General features: G+C 47.9%; 1 protein-coding gene across 5 annotated transcripts in view; it reads right to left on the bottom strand.

Annotated features, from left to right (window-relative positions):
- The window catches only part of TRPC4 (transient receptor potential cation channel subfamily C member 4), a 1,757,650-nt gene that overhangs the window by 27,838 nt on the left and 1,709,828 nt on the right, over window positions 1–19,984 (bottom strand). The window contains exon 12 of one of the 5 annotated variants that reach the window (XM_069639402.1): window positions 487–1,537. The exons of the other annotated variants lie outside the window; for them this stretch is intronic. Coding sequence (XP_069495503.1) covers window positions 1,271–1,537 — 267 coding nt within the window. The 3' untranslated portion in view covers window positions 487–1,270. Of the gene's footprint in view, window positions 1–486; window positions 1,538–19,984 lie in introns of those variants that run through there. 5 annotated transcript variants of the gene reach the window in all.

Genomic DNA, 19,984 nt, shown 5'->3' with positions numbered 1-19,984 from the left:
CGAAATCAAGTCTCCCAAGGGATGGCTTTCTAAGGACATTCTGAATGACTTCTTCTGACAGCCTCTGGAACCATCTCCAAGTTGTGGTAACTCTGCTTCGTGTCCAGCTGGATATAGTCTCTGCTGAGCAGAGTTCTTGAATACATTAAATCGTGCTTGTCAAACATGCTTTTGTAAAGCGTTTCTATGATATTGTATTTTCTTTAATGTAACTGTAGAAGCCCAGTTTCCATTTGAAAGCCCTTCTGTTTTCTTTGGAGACTGTTGGCCCCGTGTATCTTCAGATATCAAGACAGCATTTGATATCTATAACGTAAGCCAGCTGGATTTCATTGACTGGCACAACCGTTTCCAAACACATCTCGAAACTGGGATTAAACAATACAAATATCAAAGAAAGGAGGCAAACACGGAAAAACATGAATTATGAACAAATGAATCAAGGTAAATATACCACAGGAAGAATACATCACAAATCATGCCCCCTTCAGAGATAGCTTTAATCTCAAATTTGCTTAATGTTTAGTGATATTGCAATGTACATGCATTAAGCATCGCTGGTGCATGCATGTATCATCTTTGCATTCCTATGTACTAAATTGTTCATTATAGAAACTGGACATTGACGGAAATGAACGAATAATTACTACTCTTTTGAATGTTCAGTACACTTAATTGCATTTAAAACATAATTTGGCATCATTCTCCGTTGACTAGGTCTGGAGCCAATTGGTGCTCTCTGTTTCTTTTTTCTCTATTTTTAACAAGGACACTTTGTTTTAGATACCTGAGGGGAGACTTGGATGTGTGACCTATTTACTATATAAAAAATGTGCTTAATACATTTGAACGTGATGTGCTCCATGGCTGTCCTTTGCAGTTCAAACATGATAATTATTTGCATAGTTTATAACTAAATGTGTTGTGACTCACACTTTACGCATTTAAGTTTTGGAAAAAAGGCCACATTTGTCAATTTCCTTGTTGCCTGTGTTCCATTTAATTTCATATCAGGCCTTTGGGAGGAATGCTGAATGTAATTGCAAAATGCTCCATGAGAAAAGGGTTAAAGCAATTGGTGTTCTTTAGGCTGCGTGAAAGATCTGGTTCATTATTGATCAAAGTTAGTTCTCATTTGTTTGTTGGAGCGTCAAATGACAGACATCGTGGGATGTTCTTCTTAAGTGATTTCCATTCTAGGATGGTATAGAAAATCTGTCTGCTCAGCAAGTTACCAACTAAGTGGACTGTCCTCACAGATTATAAAGGTTCAATCAGCGGTGCAGACAAGTCCAGTGCTGGGTTCAATAGGGGAGGATTCCTCCAAGGGTCCTCCATCCGTCATCAGATCTCCATACATCGTGGCATCATCGTGGTCTATATCAATGTCTTCCACTTGACTTGGTGGATTGCTGTGGATTTCCAGCTGTTCAGCTAACTGCTGTTTCTGAAGAGCAATGCTCAGTGGAAGAAGCACGTTCCTTATGCACAAAGATATCCTTTTCAATATCAGTCCTGGGCAACCATGTTCCATCTTCTGCAAATAAGAAACATAGGTTCACTGGAAAGCCATGCTCCTACTGGACAAGCACGGATCATGTTCACATTTTAGTCGACATCAGGGACTCCCCCATAGGGACTTCCACATGAACTAAAGGATCAACCATTTCAGAAGGGCGTCCTTCAGATGGTATAACTACATTGAGGGTGTATACTCTTCCAATAGATAAGGAAAGACAGATATTACTTAAGAGTGGTATGCAGAAGTTAGGCCAGGGTGGTGGCAGCGGGTTCCTACCCCATTTTCCTATCTAACAGAAAAGGTCAAATTAAAGATAGCCAACGTTTAATCAAACATGATTGACAAACTAAGCTATGGGCGTTTGAATACACACAAAACAAGTCATGGTGAAGTTATACATCCTGCATACCTGAACAAAACAACACATGCAATAACGAATCATTCCTCTAAAGGCATAGGTGCTCAGTTATTTGGAACATCTACAATTGCTGAGAAATATGACACGTTTTGTGTCAAATAAGATGAGTAATCTTCTCCAGAAAGGATGCTGCTTAGCTATTGCCTTTTAAATATGTGTTATGTGCTGCTAGCCTTTCTTTAGAACAGTGGCTTCAAACGGTTGGGTTGCCTTCCTATGTTCCCCAAAGGATGTTGAAGAGAGGCGTGATGCTCTTCAAAAGGGCAGTACATTCAGTACTTTTAATAGAATTCATAAGCAGTTCAAGCTTATGGAGGGCACACAAACAATATGTTTATTTGGATATATGTCTATATATAGACAGAGATCCTTATTCTTGGCCAAAGGTCCACTCTTGCTAAACTAGACAGTCTTTATGCCAACTTCAACATTGACAACTGTACCATCCCAGTCTTATCATCGGTCAAAACCGTAGGTGTACACATTGATGCAACTCTGTCCATGAACAAGCAGGTCAGCGCCATTGTCTCCGCCTCTGCCCTAAGCACCAAGCTCATCAATGCCATCAAACCCTTCTTAACCAAGGAAGACGCCTCTCAATAGCTAGAGCGAACATAGGTGCCAAGCTTGATTATTGCAATGCACCTCTATCAGGCACCTCTGCAAAGAACATAAATAAACTTCAAATCACTCAAAATAACGCCCTAAGAGCAGCCCTGAGCATCTCAAAAAGAGACCACATTTCTCGAGCAAGACAGTCTGCTCACTGGCTTCCTGTCAAAGAGCGTATTACATTTAAGATTCTCACTACTACACATAAATGTATCTGCCGCACAGCACCATCATATCTCTCAGACACACTCAACAAACCTGTCGCCTCTAGACCTACCAGACTATGCTACACCAACCAACTCACTGTACCGCATATTAACAAAGCCAAAGCTAGAGGTATAGGTTTCACTTACCTAGCCCCAAAACTATGGAACCAAGTACCCACTGCATTAAGAGCAGAAAGCTCCCTCATTGACTTCATAAAGAACCTCAAAACTTATCTCTTTAACTAACCCACAAACCTCCACCAATATGATACTCCTCCCATTCTAACTGTACATTAACTACGCTTGTTTGTGTTTCTATGTGTAACTAAGTTCCTGCTCTCCTTCTGTAAACAGTGCCACGATGCTCCAGGGCTGATGTGCGCTTAACAAATACAAATAAATAAATAAATAAATTCAAGAGGGGGCTCAGCATAAAGAATGTTTGAATACACTGCTTTAGTAGTATACACCCCTTGAACTGAGAATGAAGTGGAACTGGAAAATTAGAATGCATCACTTCTATTGCACCTGGAATACTACTCTGACAATCTTGCGAGGGCAACTATGAGAGAGTGGAGGTCTCATATGGACCTGGAAAAGCAAGTGAGGAAAGGTAAAAAAACAGGAATATGGGAGAAAGAAGGAATGATTAATGTATGGCCCACCCCCGTGTGTATTTTCCACTGCTACAAGGATCTTACCTCCTCTATTATTATCATTCTTTCCCGCTATGGCTGATGAGCTGGCATCTATCCCCTGGGATGCCAATCCATTGTTGGCTCCTGTCAGTCCAAAACGATTAAGAGTTTAGAACCACACATCAGCTCTTACCTCTCCTATATCTTGAACTACTTTCTTGCCTGCCAGAAATAGCGACCGCCCTTCCCATTCTAAATACATATTTACTTGTATGCATATACCTGCCAAATATTGACCTGTCACCTGCTCTGATCTAACTTTTCTCTCAAAATCTACAATTTGCTGTGTTTTACTATAGTAATACTTACCTGGAGACCAACAAACTCTGAAACTCCATCTAATCTATGTTCCAGGGCAGGCACGCTAGAGGAAGGCACTTACTCAGGTGTCCACATTATTCACCACTCTACAGCACTCCAAACTATCCTTAATGCTCATTCACCTTGATCTCACTATTTCCTTGAACACTTTTAATCATCCCCAATTCCTGATTAGCATCTCTAAAACTGTAATCTGTGACTCTGACATTGAGTGAATAGTGTCCTACCTACTGGATGGGATATTGCCCCCCCCCCCCGCCTTCCGGGAACACTGTCATCTCCACTCCACCACAATGGGTTTTCCCTAGGGGGCTGCTCTTGGCCTACTCCTCTTCAGACTCTACGCCACTTTTTTGGTGAACTATTCTTTTCCCTTGACTTTGTCTATTGACGAATTGGTGATGACACCCACATATCTGTCTCCTTCCATCCTTCACCCTTGAACTAACCTCTTGTATTTCTCCCTGTCTGCCATTCATAACAGTCATCGATCTCCCAGCTTGCAATCATCCACCCGCCTCTTATCCTTTCCTTTGACATCCTAATTCTATTCCCCTGAGCATGTAACCGTGTGGACCTTGTTAAACGCAAACTAAACTTTCACCAGTTCACAACCTTTTCTGCCACAGCTGCCCGAATAAACCTACTGAATTCAAGAAAATCCATTTAATTGTATCTATCACTTTATTAACAGCTTAATAACCAATCTGTCTAGGGTCGACATGACTATTGCTCTGACCTCCGCCGAGCCATTCTCTCCATTATGTTTTTCCCTCAACAAATTACTAAACATTTGAGCCTAGAACATTAGCAACCTCCAACATAGCTGTGCCAGCTCTACCCATCTCCGTCAAAGTGTTCATCCCAAGGCCAGATTGCCCTCTTTCAAATCATTCCACCTTGGATTCTGATTAATTCATAGGATGTTTGCCCCATACTTTTCTCTTCCAATACTGCAGCCTACAATCACAAGTCTTGCTCAGCCTGTCAGTTTCCCATGGATCTGCACTTCTCCCCATCTCTCCATTATCTTTCTAGCTTAAGGGAAAATAGGACTTTTATATATTTTTTCTGGCTTTTCTTTCGTGCCTAATTCTTGTTGAACCACAAATGAGCCTTGTGATGCCCTGCGTCTGCTATGGTTGTAGCTCATATGGATGTTTCTCATCACATTTTTATGGTAACTATTTTTTTCTTTGTGGGCCAGGGAATGATGTCCACATCTATCAGCGCACCAGTATACTGAGTTTCAGTGCACATTCTTGATTTCTAAACTCCCGAGAGACATTTTACTGTACTTGAGAGTGACATTTGTACACACACCCTTTTATTGGCGCTGGTAATAACAATGGTAATATCTACTTCTTATATAGCACTACACACCAATGGGCCTCAGAGCGCTGAAATAACAAATTACATTAGTATCCCTTCAGAGTGGTACTCAGTTTATCGACCTCGGAAGTGTTAAAAGCTGAGTTGACCTTGCCAGGGTTCAGGGGCGAGCATTCAACAATTACTGCAGGATTAATTCCTTTGCAGTTCTATACCAGGTCAAAGCCGCCATTGTTCAGATATATAGTGACCTTCATCAAGATGGCTGCTGTCAAAATGCATAGCACAAAGGAATCAGAAAGCAAAACGAGGTTCTGTATCTTTCTGAATAACAATCCAGCATTCCTAATGCATTTCAACACAAAAGAAAATAAACAGTTCATGAGAACTGAGTGTGGCCACCTGTTAACTAAAAAAAATAAGACGTGTGACATCACTTTCTATCAGTTTTATCACAATGTAAATACTTTAAAAATTCAGAGGTTGCTCTAAAAAAAAAAAAACTTAAACATAATATAGAGATTGTTTCAAATGTTCATAGAGCCATGGAAGTAACTAACCAAACTGGTAAATAAGTTAGTATATGCTGCACAAAACAGGGCCTGCAATCACCACTGCAAGGTGGTGGCCAGCAACCGTTCCGCAAGTTGTTTTCCATTCTGTTTTTGGCAGAACAGAATGGGAGGCATTAAAGACAATGGCCCTCATTACCACCCTGGCGGAAAGCGACTGACCGGAGCGCCACAGCGTAAATAGCGTTTCCGCCATTGCACGAAGGAGCAAAGTGCGGCCCATTCCGACCCATCGGGCACGAGCACCACGGCATGGAGGAAGTGCAAAGTCCGCGATGGCGGAAATGACCCCAAAACGGCCCACACCGCCGCCGTACGTCGCCCTAGGTGCAATACTGCCACCCCTCTTAGCGGTCACCGCAGTGTGCGCCTACCGGAAAGTACGGTGGCCGGAAATATACGGAAACGGAAGTTAAAACATGGGCCCGGAACGGGAAACATCCCGGCGTACACCTATAAATACACTAAAACCACACAACCACTAAAATCACTACCCTGAAACACACCCCAACCCGTCAACCACCCTAGCGAAACCAAGAAAAATGGGAAAAGTAGCGAAGAAAGCGTGCGACCGCAAGCGGCAGGTCCACTTCTCCCGTGAGGAACTCACCGTGCTAACAGAGACCCTCCAGGAGAATGCTGCCGTCGTCTTCTCCACGCAAATGACCAGAACGGCACTTGCAAACAAGAAGGCCATATGGGCTCTGGTGGCACAGCGGGTAAGTGCGGTGGGGACGCACCCCACACCCCACAGCAATGCCGCAAGCGATGGGACGACCTGCGGATACGCGTCCGCAGCAAACTCTCTGCCAACCGCAACATTGCCACAGCCACCGGGGGAGGTCCTGAATCACCCATCAAGTTGACCCCCTGGGAAGAAATCTGTGCCTCCACCATCGGAATGGAGAGCATAGAGGGAGTCGGAGGGATGGAGAAAGGAGTGCAGACATCCGAAGATTCAGGTAGGTGGGCCAGATAAAACAATGCCAAATCCACACAGTCCATCCATGTGAAGTACCATGCGTCCACATAGTGCAACAGAAACACATGTCCAGGAGAACGTCCACACACATCGGCCTGCAAGCGCACGTTAAAACCCACAATAAATACATAAATAATTAAAATCCCCTAATACACGCACTACACGTGCAGCAGGCACACCCTAACTGCAGGCTGCCAGACAACTGCACCCTCACTCCACACACAAATCAAAGCACCTCCAAGGCCCCGACCCAAATCACCCTCAGGTACCACCCCAATGCATGTGATACAATGCCATTCCAATTCCCACAGACCCATCAATAACCCTCGCCCTCCTTTACTCCACCACAGGGTCCGATCCAAACGACGAGCTACAGGACACCCCTACCAGCACACCTGCAAAGAGGGCCAAGACCAACGGCCAGAGACCCTCCACCTCAGCTGCACGCATCAAGACACGGCAGCAGCACAAATCAGGTGGCAGCACAGAGGAGGGAACATCAACAGGCACCCCAGCAGCCAGCATGCCCACAACACCACCACCACCACAGGTCCCCCCAATGGATGCCACAGAAGGCACTGCCTCTGGTGGCAGCAGCACCATAGGTGACACCCCATTGATGGCAGCATGCTCGGACACAGAAAACGGGGATGCCGAAGTCAGATCCATCCATGACCTGTCCCAATCCCCCTGTCTGTTCCATCCCGTACAACATGAGGATACCACGCAGGGGCACCCACCAGACGACGACTGGCCATCCCCCACAAGCCCTGTGGCAAGGCAACATGAGGACAACAGCCCCTCTGTGACACCCCCGCAAATGGCCATGGCCCAGCAGAGGCAACAGTCCCTCGACCAGTTGATCGAACAACAGCAGCAACTGGCCACACTCCTCAAGGACCATGCCGATGAATGTGGGGGCACTAAGGCAGACATAGAAACATCAACTGAGACACTTAGGGCAGAAATGGAGAGAGGTACAGAGACGCTAAGGGCACAAATTGAGAGAAGCACCGAGAGCCTGAGGGGGGAACTGCATGCGACGTCCAAAGACGTATGTGCCGAACTTGCCGCAGTGCGCCGTGTGCTCACTGAGCTCTCGCAAACCCTTAGGGACATGCATGGACGTGAGCAGGCAGACACATCATCCGTTGCAAGTTCCGTCCAGGGCAGCCCCCAACGTAGATCTGGGAGGAACCTGCGCTCCACAGGCAGGGGTGCCCCTGATACCCGCAGAGGGGGCATGCAATAGCGACAGCCCACTTACAATGAGCATCTTTGGACACTGGTGTTCGGGGGGGAGGTAGGAGGGTGGAGGGGGTGTGTTGGGCTCACTTGGGTGGCGGGTCGATAGGGTGTTCAACATGATATCACATATGCCATAAAAAGTGCACGATCAACCAATGAGAAGTGTGGACATTGATCTTTGTGTACTAGGCTATCATAGGCGTACAGTCCATATTGTGCATGTCCCAGACACACGCAGTGCCACGAGTCCCGTGTCCATGTATCAGCCACCAGGCGTGAGTGCTAGAAGCATACATCAATGAGATGCTGATGAATGTCACGGGCCTCCGGTGCCTCGCATACTCCATGAGGTGCTGCCACATCCCCACCCTCATCATGACCATCATCAGGTGCTTGCAGTTCTGCGTCAGGGGGCATGGGCACATTTCTACGTACGCACATGTTGTGGAGCATGACACATGCCATCACCATCTTTGCAACCTTCTCATGGCGGTACAGGAGTGCCCCGCCAGACCTGCTGAGGCAGCGGAAACGGGTCTTCAGTAGGCCGAATGCCTGTTCAATGACTACACGGGTACGTGAGTGGGCATGGTTGTAGTCCTCCTCATGCTGGTCCCGTGGGTTCCGGACTGGTGTGAGGAGCCATCTCTTCAGTGGATATCCAGCATCACCTGTATGTGGACGAGAAACGTATGATGTGGAATGCCATTGATACGTACGCACACCCCCCCCCCCCCCTTCCTGGCAGGTCAATGCCAATTCACATACCCCACATCATCATGCATGTAATGAGACTCACCGAGTAGCCAGGATCTGTTCCCTGCGTGTCGCTCCATGTAGCGTGGTATTGTAGAGTTCCTCAAGACCATCGAATCATGGGTTGATCCAGGGAATCGGGCACAACAATGTGTAATGATCCTGTTGGAGTCACACACCATCTGTACATTCAGGGAATGAAATTGTTTTCGGTTGCGGTACTGGGCCTCCATGGCATGTGGGACGACCAATTCAACATGGGTGCAGTCGATGGCACCAATGCAACCCGGTATGCCGGCAAGTGCATGGAATCCCACTTTTGTGTTGGTTATTTCCTGCTCCGAGCGTGGTAGAGAGATGTAGTCGTCTGCGTGCTTCAGGAGGGCATCGAGCACTTGCAATAGTGTCCGTGAGAACAGTGGCTGAGAAATGCCATGCAACTGTCCGACTGTGTGCTGGTAGGTGCCTGTGGCCAGGAAGTGGAGTACAGACACCACCTTCAGTAGGGGTGGGATGGCGGTTGGGCTATCTATCATGCTGACAAGGTCAGCCTGTGTCATGTCCACAATGGCGGTTATGGTGTCCCGGTCCAGACGGTAGAGGGTGTGGATCTGCTCATCAGTGAGGTTGAACGGATGTGCTCGGAGGCGTGGGATTGCGGGCTGCCTGCGTGGTGGTAGTGGCTGTGCTGGCAGCCCTTGCTGGCCCTGCCTTGGCCTCCTCCTCCTCCTGCGTCTCCTCCGTGCGGCTGGTTGTAGTTGGTGTTCGTCTTCTTCTTGGAGTCTGAGCGCTTGCAGTGCTATCAGGTCCCCCAGGGCCAACATCGCGAGTCCTGCCGGTAGCATTTCGGTGTGGTCGTGGGAGGAGACTGGCTGTGCAATTTATGTGTTTTCAGGCTGTATGGCCTCCACCTGTGGTGATTGATTCCACCTGTGCAAACTGCTCTCCCCTTTGGCCGAGCACGTCCCGCGCACAACGCTGCAATTCGGGGAATTGTATCTTGCTATTGCAATCATGTATTTGTACCCGATGGCCGTGTAAGATTGGTTGATATGTTCATTCTGCTGTGGTCCCATTGTTTCACATACTATCTGTGCAGTTGCGAACTGACTTGTGAGGGGTCAGTGGAACGTAGTACTCGAGTAACGGTGGACCCTCATGCATCACTGCACCGAGGTTCAACGACGGGCGGGGCGTCCCATTCGTGGGTGAAGGCAGTTGCCATTTTCACACACAGCCGCACTCGATGGAATAATTAGTGATTTCAAACGGCCACAGATGCCTTTTCGACGTGATGTTGCAAATGAGGAATTCGAGGGGCGGCGCTTTCGGTTTCCAGCTAGCGGCGAGGAGATGCCCACAGGTCTGACTGCAAATGTAACGTTCTATTGTTCTATGTCCTTGAGACAGGGCCCATGGCGAGGGAGCAATGATTGATATGAATAGTTTGGGATGCGCAATAGCTACGTGGGCGATGAGGCCGTCCGTTCCCAAAAACATGTTACTTCACAACACTGGAATTACGGGCTGGGGCACTGTGGATTTAGCAGGCTGCATAACGCACGGACTCAATGGATGTTTCTAATGTTATGTGAGTAATTATTCTGGCATTTTGATCCCGGGATGAGGGAATGATGGATGGATGCATGGGCAGGTGATTTGATACAGAGTTTGCCATGTACAGGGCTTCTTGGGATCTATCCGCCTCCCCTACGCTATGTGATGCAGGGCTGCCATTGTGGGACCATCGTCCATCTGGCCTTGTTGAGCCCTCCCTGTCTCGAGGCGCCCTCAGACACTTGTGTCCATGCACGTTAACATTCCCATCTGATGGAATCTGTTTTGACAGACGCATGCACAGGTACACTCGTTTGTGATGGTGTTTGCACCTCGATATAGATGGTTATGAGTCGCAAGTGGTTTTGGGGTGGTGATGATCCTTTTGGTTGGGCTAGCATGCATATGGCTGTGGATTTCGTGTGATCATTGAAGTGAGTAGTTGGAATGTAGTTCTGATGGCCATTCTGTTCTTTTTCTTTTCTTTTGGTTGACAGGTATCTCCTCCCCTTTTGCCACTGCCATCTGTATGCCACTCCTGCAGATGGATTTTACTCCCGACACCTGCTGCTTCGTGTTAATCAGTGGAGCAGCATTATGATCTTATGGGACGATCGCCAATGGGCCACATGCCCTTACGCAGTACTGGTGGCTCGGAGCAACATTTCGGCCTTTCAGCTGGACTAGTGCCTCCCCATTGGGACGGGCCTGCGGTTCTGTGCGCTTCCATGTTGCCTTTTCGTACGTGATTGTGGCTCTGTGTACCATGGGGGAACAGGGCGACACACAGGTAGTGGCTGGTCATTTCTTGCGGAAGCAGCCCACAATGGTGATTGGTGTTTTGGAGTTCATGGCCTGATGGCTGTATGGGCTTGATGATTTTGATGTGCATTAAATTTCTATTCGGATTTGGCCCGTGTAGCGTTTTTCTTTGCAAGTGATGTGGCATATGCCAATTTGGGGGGCGATGTATTGTGAGGAGATCTGCATCGGGTTCCGGCTTCGGGGTTTAGTTGCGTGGTACTGTACTGGCCGCGTTTGCCTACGAAGCCCAGTGAGGTCAGGGATGGGGGCTGCCAATATGACAGTTTGAATGTTGTCATGCTCAGGGGCGGGGGATTGGGTTTTGTGTAACAGATGCCGGTCAGCCAGGTGGACTGGTGGAATGATGTGATTTTCGGAATATTGCTGGTCACAGGTGCCTGTGTTTGCGTGCGTTTCTTGGTGGGGGACTGTGGTCATGTCCATTGGGATGGCTTCTGTATTCGTGCCATCTGTGCCCTGCAGCTCCCATTGGCCCCTGTTGTGTTTCTTTTGTTCGTTGGCATGCATGGGTGACTTGTACATTTCAATGGTTGCATTGTGGCTTCATTGCACCTACGGGGAGTTGTACTTTGTGGGCAGGGAGCGGTGTACAGGCACTCAGTGGGGCCGTTTACGGTTGATTCGCGATGCCGTACTTCTCGCCATGGCGGAATGGTACATTACGCCATGCCTGATGGCGTTAGGTGCATGTCCGCTAGGGTCGGAATTGGCGTACCGTTGCACCATGGTGGTGTTTGCGGTTTGGCATGGCGCGCGCGCGCGTGCTTGGTGCAGTTAGCGTTGGCATTCACTACGGTGTCGCTAATGGCTTCGTACTTTGCGGTGACGGGTCATAGTCGCACCGAGCGCTATTCGATGGCGGTATTGCATTTCCGCCATCGTTTTTCGATTTCCGCCAGGGTCGTAATGAGGGCCAATTAGTATGATGCGAACGAGATGCAACTGATCATATCGCGGCAAAGGGCACATTGATCACACATGTCACTGACAAGTACTGTAGGCTTATAAAGGCCTAAAACTACAAATCTGTCATTAATACATATGTTCTACTTTTCCAATTGCCCTGTGTGACATTAAGGAGTAGAGGTCTGTGAATAGGACACTTTTTTAGCATTAATCAGAGTTTACATATTATACGTTTAAGCAGTGGGGTTTGAGCTTGTTTCGCCTAAAATAGACCACATCAAATGCCACTGAGTCATTGTCCATTGTTTATATAAATGGACCATTTCCGACTTTGAATCACTGCCTCATTTCATCATTGTGCTTAAAAAGCTTAGATAAAACGTTAATGTGACGTGTTTCTTGGTTAACCTTGGATAATCCCACTTCCAGCACTCAGCGCTGCGCGGAGTAGCAAGTGGTGTGACAAGTAGTCTGTTGGTGGTCTGTTGGAAGGTCGGTGGACTGAGGTCCGACTCCTAGACCATTCTCAGCTTAAACCGTTTACGGAGACACGAGCAAGAACTGCAGGCTAAGGGAGCGCTGTTGTGCGATGCAGGTGTTTACTGATGAAGGGGTTGAACCCCCATGTGCGAGTATACTGTGCAGCCGTCTACCATCAGCGACCGTACAGTAAGAAAGGTGTGGTCAGGGGGAGCAGCCATTACTGCTCTCTAATAAACTGCTCTACCCATGCACTTACTTCCCTTAAACGCTTGTCTCAACGTACACTGTCTCCGTGCACCCAATAGGCTTCCTCTCTCACCGTTGTCTCACTTTGTGTTCCCTGCTGTTTCTTTTGCATTTTTCTCCTTCTGTGTGTTTGCTCCTATGCTGTTACTTCACTCTGCTTCTGTTGTGCCCTCTAGGCCTTTTTACCTCTCTAGGTCCGCCCCCCTTTGTGTTTCTGCTGGTTATTGCTGGTTCTACTTTACATTCTGCTTCTTTTGTGCCCCCTAGGCCCTTTACCCTCCCTAGCGTCCACCTCTGTGTTTACTGTTGGTATTGTGTGTGCCGACTAGGCCTTTTGCCCCTCTTCTAGGTTCCTGCTCCTCTGTGCGTCTACTTGGGCAAATGTTGGTTGTTGTTCACTTGCCCCCCCCCTCTAGTCCCGCTGCTCCCAGTTGTCTGCCTCCTCTGCCCTTTCCTGTGCGTGTTTGTTCCCACTGTTGAGTCTACGTGCGTGTGCCTCTCTGTTGCATTCCCTACTATGCATCCCTCTGTCTCACCACCCCCACTATGTCCCCAACCAGTCAATCCTGTCTTGTGTAGCTCTGTGCTGTGCTTTCTCCCTCTTCTCCCTCTCACGTTTCCCTCTCCTTACTACCTACACCCCTCTATGGTGCTCTCGTTGTCACCCATCTTCTCTGCTTTTCTATCACATAGCTTATCCCTCTCACGATGTCTGGAAGGAAGACGTTCAAGAAGGACATCCTGGTCTCCAAACCAGGCCTTCCCATCGCTGGCACCCACGTCAGTGCTCCCTCCATACAGACTCTTACCGACATCCTATTTGTCGTCCCCTCTCCCGACCTATGGACCGTACATATGGTGGCTGTTCTCTCTCCTTTCTCTTCATCTCCCAATAACGGTGGCATAAGATGGGAGGTCCTCTTGGCATCCTTCCTGTCTTCCAAAACCATCATTAATGTCTATCTAAATCTGGCCATCATGGTCCAGGGTACTCAGCCCAACCTCCTCCTCCTAAATAGGTGTTTCTCACGTCTTATCAGCTTCCTCCCTTTTCTTGCTAATCTATCTACCACCACTCTGGCCCCTCAGCCACCTTCCACCTCTACTTCTCTGGCTCCTCTACCACACCCTTCCAACCATGCTGCCTCCTCTGTAGTTCTCCCATTTGCCTCCTCTATGGGTCCTTTGCCACCTAGCACTAGCTCTACCACCTCTCTGGGTCCTCTGTCAACTTCTTCTTCTACTGCTCTGGGTCCTCTGCCAATCACCTCCTCCTCCGCTGCCTCTTCTCTGGCTCCCTCCTCTTCCTCTTCTCTGGGCCATCTGCCTCCTCCTTCTATCACTGCCCTCTCTTGGGCCCCTCTGCATCTTCCACTGGGTGTACCTCTCTCCTGCACCCCACCCCAGAAGTCTTTCAAACGTGGCCATCTGGTCCACGTAGCTACTCTCAATGCTCGCTCTGCTGTCAAACACTCCTCTGACATCTGCCACCTGCTCAATGACCTTGATCTGAATGTTCTTGCTCTCACTGAGACTTGGTTCATGGCCAGCTCTGTCACGATTTTTGACAGTCTCCACCCTAAGGGCTACAAGATCCTCTCTGTACCCAGGACCAACCGGCCCAGAGGTGGAGTGGCACTGATCTTTCCTGAGTAGGTCCCTGCCTCTATCATTTCCACCCAGGCTTACTCCTCCTTTGAATGCCTGGGTTGCAAGCACTCTATCTCTCCTGGCATCTCTCTGACTATGGCCACCATCTACAGGCTACCTGACCAGGTCGCCCTCTTCCTCTCTGAATGGGCTGATCTCTCCTCCTGTCTCCTTGCCTCTACCTCTAAGCTTCTCTTCCTTGGGGATTTCAACATCCACCTGGACGCCTTTGACCTTTTTGCAACCTTTGCTACTCTCTTTCCCTCTCTATTCTTCCCTCTGGACTGACACACTCAGTCCGACACACCTTGCATGTTCTCATCTCCTCAGACATCCCCCTCTATAAGCCTCTCACTACTCCACTCTCCTGGACACACCAGTTTCCGCTTGAGAAATTGGCCATCTTTCAGCTAAACCTATACACTGAATCAGCTGGATATCCCCATGATCATCAGTCTGCCGTCAGATCGGCCAGAGGCAAGGAAACTGATCACCTGAAATCCTGTGAAGATTTGCTCTCCAACCTTGACTCCATCTCTCACTCTGCCCTCACCTTCCTTGACCTCTCTTCTGTCTTTGACTCGGTCAATCATGTCACCCTGATGAACCGTCTCAGTGTGAACCTTAGCATCACTGGGCAGGCTCTGGCGTGGCTGACCTCCTTCCTCTTGGACTGACCCTGCAAGGTTCAACCTGGGTCCCTTCTCTCCACCACCTCTCTTTCCAAATGTGGTGTTTCCCATGGCTCTATCTTCTCACCCTGGCTCTTCAATGTCCATCTAGCCCCCCTGGCCGCACTGATCTCAACTTTCTCCTCTAACTTTCAGTGTTATGTGGATGACACTGAGCTCTCTTTCAGGCTACCCTCAGCCTCCTCTCCCTCCTCGCTCATTCCTGACTGTCGATCCGCTATTCAGGGATGGTGTGCTTCTAACAACCTCTGCCTTAATGCCATTAAGACAGAGATCCTTCTCATTGGGACCCCTGATCCCGCTTTTCCTCTCTCCCTCTGGCCACCCTCCTTGGACCCCCTCCCCTCACCCTCCTGTAAGGCAAAAAATGTTGGCGTCATCTTTGACTCCACTCTCTCCTTCTCCCTCTGCTTTCTGGGGCCATGGTCCTCTCTATATCCAACAATCCCTTCCTAAATAACTTCCTTCTAGAACCCTGTGCTCAGCTACCTCAAACTCTCTGCGGGGTCAGACGCTTCTCCAAACAAAAAGTGGGGAGTAGATCTGTCTCCTCAGCAGGTGCCTTCCTCTGGAATGGACTCCCTGCCCCTTTCAGGCTTAAGCCGGATCACCTGAAGTTCTGGCGGCTTCTCAAGACGTTACTCTTCTCTTCTTCCTTCTTTCTCCCTCTCCCCTGCTAATCTGCCTGTCTGTCCACCCTGACTGGTGGCGTGGTTGCCCTCAACTTCACATAGGGGCCACACTGCCCCCCGTAAGCAGTCACTCTGCACTGCCTTCTTGCTTACCTAGAGCTTCCGGTTTGGGACTGCCCCCGTGTAGTCCCCTACCATCCCCACACTTACTCAGAGCCCTACTGTCCTGACTGCATTTTCCCTTGTACTCCTTCACTGCACTTCTCCCGACACTCTCTCCGCTGCACTTCTCGTTGCAATTGCATGATCTGAATATCACAAGGCCTAGTAAGATAATTTGTCGTGTCATCTCTCTGTCTCCGCTCCTTGTCTTGTAGCGCCTAGAACCACTTGTATAAAGGCGCATTATAAATACCAAATCGTATCATTTCATTTCATAAATCATAAAAGGGACATTTAAATGAATAAATCAGATACATCCCTGATCCGGCTAAACTATGATGTTATTGGTGAAGAGAAAGAAAATGGCAGAATGCTAGTCACAAAACATAAGTGCTGCCCCTTCCAAGTAAAAATCTAGACACAGTTTCCTATGCCCCCCAACCAAATATGCTGGAACTGCTTGAAGCACCATATTTTGGAGGTGAAGCTATTGAAATGTTTTGAGTGTAACTATGGTCTATGGAGGCACAGAGCAAAGGAATTAACACATGCAGATTGTAACAGAAACTCTTTCAAGACTCGAATCTATGTAGTGTTTTAAGGTATATAAAAAAAATGAATACCTTTGTTGCCAGGAGATTTTATATATACAAAATGCTATGGATGTCCGTAGTTTGGGGTGCCCATGGCCTCTCTTCAATATTTGAATTGACCACCACTCTTAACGTCCATGCAAGTAAACACATTTATTTTCATACTTGGAGCACAGATTAAAGGTTACCTGGACCTTTTTTCAAATATGTCCTTGAGAAACACAATCTTCCAGGTCTAAAACTACAGATTGTTTACTTTTGTGTTTTAGTGATGATTTACTTGTGTGTGTCCCAATTTAATTTCCACGCAGGTCAGGTGTGAAGGAAGAACTGTTTGATCAGACCCCATGCGCCGATGTGAAGCTTCATTGAAGTTTTACTTATCCTGGCAGCCATCTTCTCGTTATCCACCGCTTCCCCTCATGGAACAATGTCATTGTAACTACCTTCCCAATCTCCTTCTCCAGTGAGGTCTGCTCTCCACCTGCCATTTTGACCAATGGCTCTCCACTCCCCCCACCAGATCCTCCTCCCACAGATAAGGGCCTTCCCCAGATGGTTCACCCTGTCTCTGAAATCCCTCAAAACACAAACCACACCCTGGAACTCAGATGGTGGGCTGACCCATCTCCCCAGAAAAAAGCTGCATACGCCTGTCAGATCAAAGCCAGACATCCGGAAGGCCAAGAACTCGTATTGGAACACAATCTCTAATACCTGCAACATCAGCAGGGAACTCCACAAGATCATAACAGAACTCCTAGCCCCTCCCTGCACCTCCTCCAGCCCCCACTCCCGTGCACTCTGTGATGCTCTCTTGGACCACTTACGCAACATTGCAGTAGATAGAAACTGCACTCTCAGCGCCAAACCAGCAGTGTGCCTGCCCGGATGGCTTGCACCCTCGTCCAAACCCAAAAACGCTCCCACCACCCACCCTATCTTCTTCTCCTCTCAAATTTCACAACCTAAATTCCCAAAGCTACTTGCTTGCAGCCGGCCACCTGGATCCACAGAAGATCCATGCCCTCCCACCCTCCTTAAAAATATCCTCTCCTCAACCTGTGCAGGCAGCATCACAAGATCTATCATTAATGCTTGCCTTACCTCAAGCATATTCCAAACAGCTTTCAAGACATTGTACATCAAACCCTTCCTCAAAAAACCTTTCCTTGACCCCCTCAGACCGGCCAATTACAGACCTATCTCTAACAACTGTTTCATAGCCAAACTAATTGACTGAACAGCCTACTCCCAGCTTTGCCTCTTTACCAAGTCCAACCTCCTCCTCAAACCCACCCAGTCCGGTTTCAGACCCCTATGAGGAACATAATATTCTCTTGTCTCCATCTGGAATGACCTGAAAAGAAAAAGAACTTCAGACTCAGAAGGCTGTGCCACACTCATCATCCTCGACCTCTTGATGCCCTTCCATACGCTTGACCACTGCACCTTCACAGACAGACTACACTCGCTCAGCATCAAGGACATACCATTAAGGTGGATTTCCTCCTTCCTCTCTAACCAATCACAAATTACCCACATCCATCCCTTCTCCTCGACCCCTTGCCCTGTCACCAATGTAGTACCACGGGGTGCCTCCCTATCACCCTGCTCTCTAACCTCTACCTAAGCCCCCTGTGTGCTCTTATTCACTCACATGACCTAGCCTGCTACATACGATGTCGATGTCTTAGAAGGTCAATTCCAGGAGATACATCCAGGGTGATTGACATACTAGCCGCCACAAGAGTTAAGATTGTAAAAAGTGAAGCAAAGCATAAGACCTGGTTTAACAACAATGTTGTTTTGCATAGAAAAATACAAATATCTGTGAACAAAATTGGCGGAAACAACCTTGTCAAGAGACAACAAATAAGTACCAGCTTGCAGCAGCATTCTACTTGCCAAAAAGCAAAACTATGATAATAGAGTCCTAGGTGCAAAAATTAGCCAGAGGGAGTTGTTTGCCATTCTTAGGGAATTGGAAGGTAAAAATAGCATGGGCAGCTAGTGCCCAATGAGTGATAGTTGGTGTTTGAACATCCAGAAGGAATTTGTCAGAAAAATAGAGCAACATCAACATAACATCAAAATCTGTCAAAATGGCATGCAGGGTATTCCCTCTTCTTCATCACTTGAATACAATAACTGTAGGGAGACTAATATTTCCCCACCAATGTTTAACTTTCAGGAAGTTTCTGATAATATAATTGAAGTTGTGTCAACTCTAAAGCCGACTTCTTGTAGGGGTGACCCCTGTCCAGCAATCATAGTCAAGAGTACCATTGATTGTCTTGCACCACTGATTACCAACATTGTTAATTCCTCCTTTACGACCTCCTCAGTTATTATGGCCCTCATTACGAGTTCGGTCGGTAGCCATGCCGCTATTGGCGGCATGGATGCCGCTGAAATCGCGTCCGGGTCCTCGGAATGAGGACTTACCGGGCCATTCCGAGTTCGGATGGCCCGGTAATTCCTCCCTCAAGGACCTGGACACGGTCCTTCCCCATTCCCATTTCAGCCCATGGGGCTGAATGGGAATGGAAGAGGGAGCAAACAACGGGCCATAATGAGATGGCCCGTTGTTTGCTCCCTCTTCCCTTCGCGGGACCCGGTAAGCAAGCCTGGTTTTCCCAGGCGTGTTTCCCGTGTCCCGCGAGGGGACCTCGTAATGTGGCGGAACAGGTTGAACGGCGCCGTCACCTTTTACGGCGCCATTTAACCCGTTCCGCCAGGGTCGTAATGAGGCTCCATGTGTTTAAAAGAGGTCTGGGTTACTCCACTCTTAAAAAAGGAGACGCTTGATCCTGAGGTTGCGTAGAAACTACTGTCCGATTACCAACGTTCTGTTTCTGTTAAAGACTCTGCACAAGACAGCTTATCAGCAGCTTCAGGAACACTTTGAAAGCAATTTCCATCTTGGTCATCGCCAGTCTGTTTTCAGGGCAGTGCATGGTATTGAGACTCCCCTACTTGATTTCAGGTCTCACCTGGTGGAGATCATTGATAAGGGCAGGACTGCCATGCTCATGCTTCTTGACTTAGCTGCAGCATTCGTTCTCATCGGTCACCCTTTGTTGTTAGAGAGGTTGACTAAGCTCATTAATTGTTCTCATTCTGCTTTGGCATGGTTTGGGTTTTTTCTTGTTCCTCGGTTCTGAAGATTTTCAGTCGATGAGTTTAAGGCGCCACCAGTTCCACTTCATTGTGGTGTTCCTCAGGGGTCTTGTCTACACCCAACACTTTTCAGTATTTACACCTGTCCTTTATTTGATCTGCTGGACAGTGTTAGGGTAACATATTCCAACCATGCTGATGACACACAGGTGATTTTTGAGCTGACAGGTAATTATGATCTTGACTCATCTATGATAAAACCTACTTGTTTGTTCAGGCATGGATGGCTATGAACTCTCTTGTGCTCAACGATGGAAAAACTGAACTGTTATTGTTGGAACTGCACAACGCCTGAACAAGCTAGATGAGAGATATGGACAGTTTAAGATTGCTGATTGTATCATAACTGTTGTGTCATCAGTTAAGACCCTTGGGGTGTACTTTGATT

This window comes from Ambystoma mexicanum, chromosome 7q (assembly GCF_040938575.1).
Source record: "Ambystoma mexicanum isolate Mex_15411 chromosome 7q, UKY_AmexF1_1, whole genome shotgun sequence".
NCBI classification, from domain to species: domain Eukaryota; kingdom Metazoa; phylum Chordata; class Amphibia; order Caudata; family Ambystomatidae; genus Ambystoma; species Ambystoma mexicanum.
Note: the sequence above shows the minus strand (reverse complement) of the source record. Positions and strands in the feature narration are given on the sequence as shown.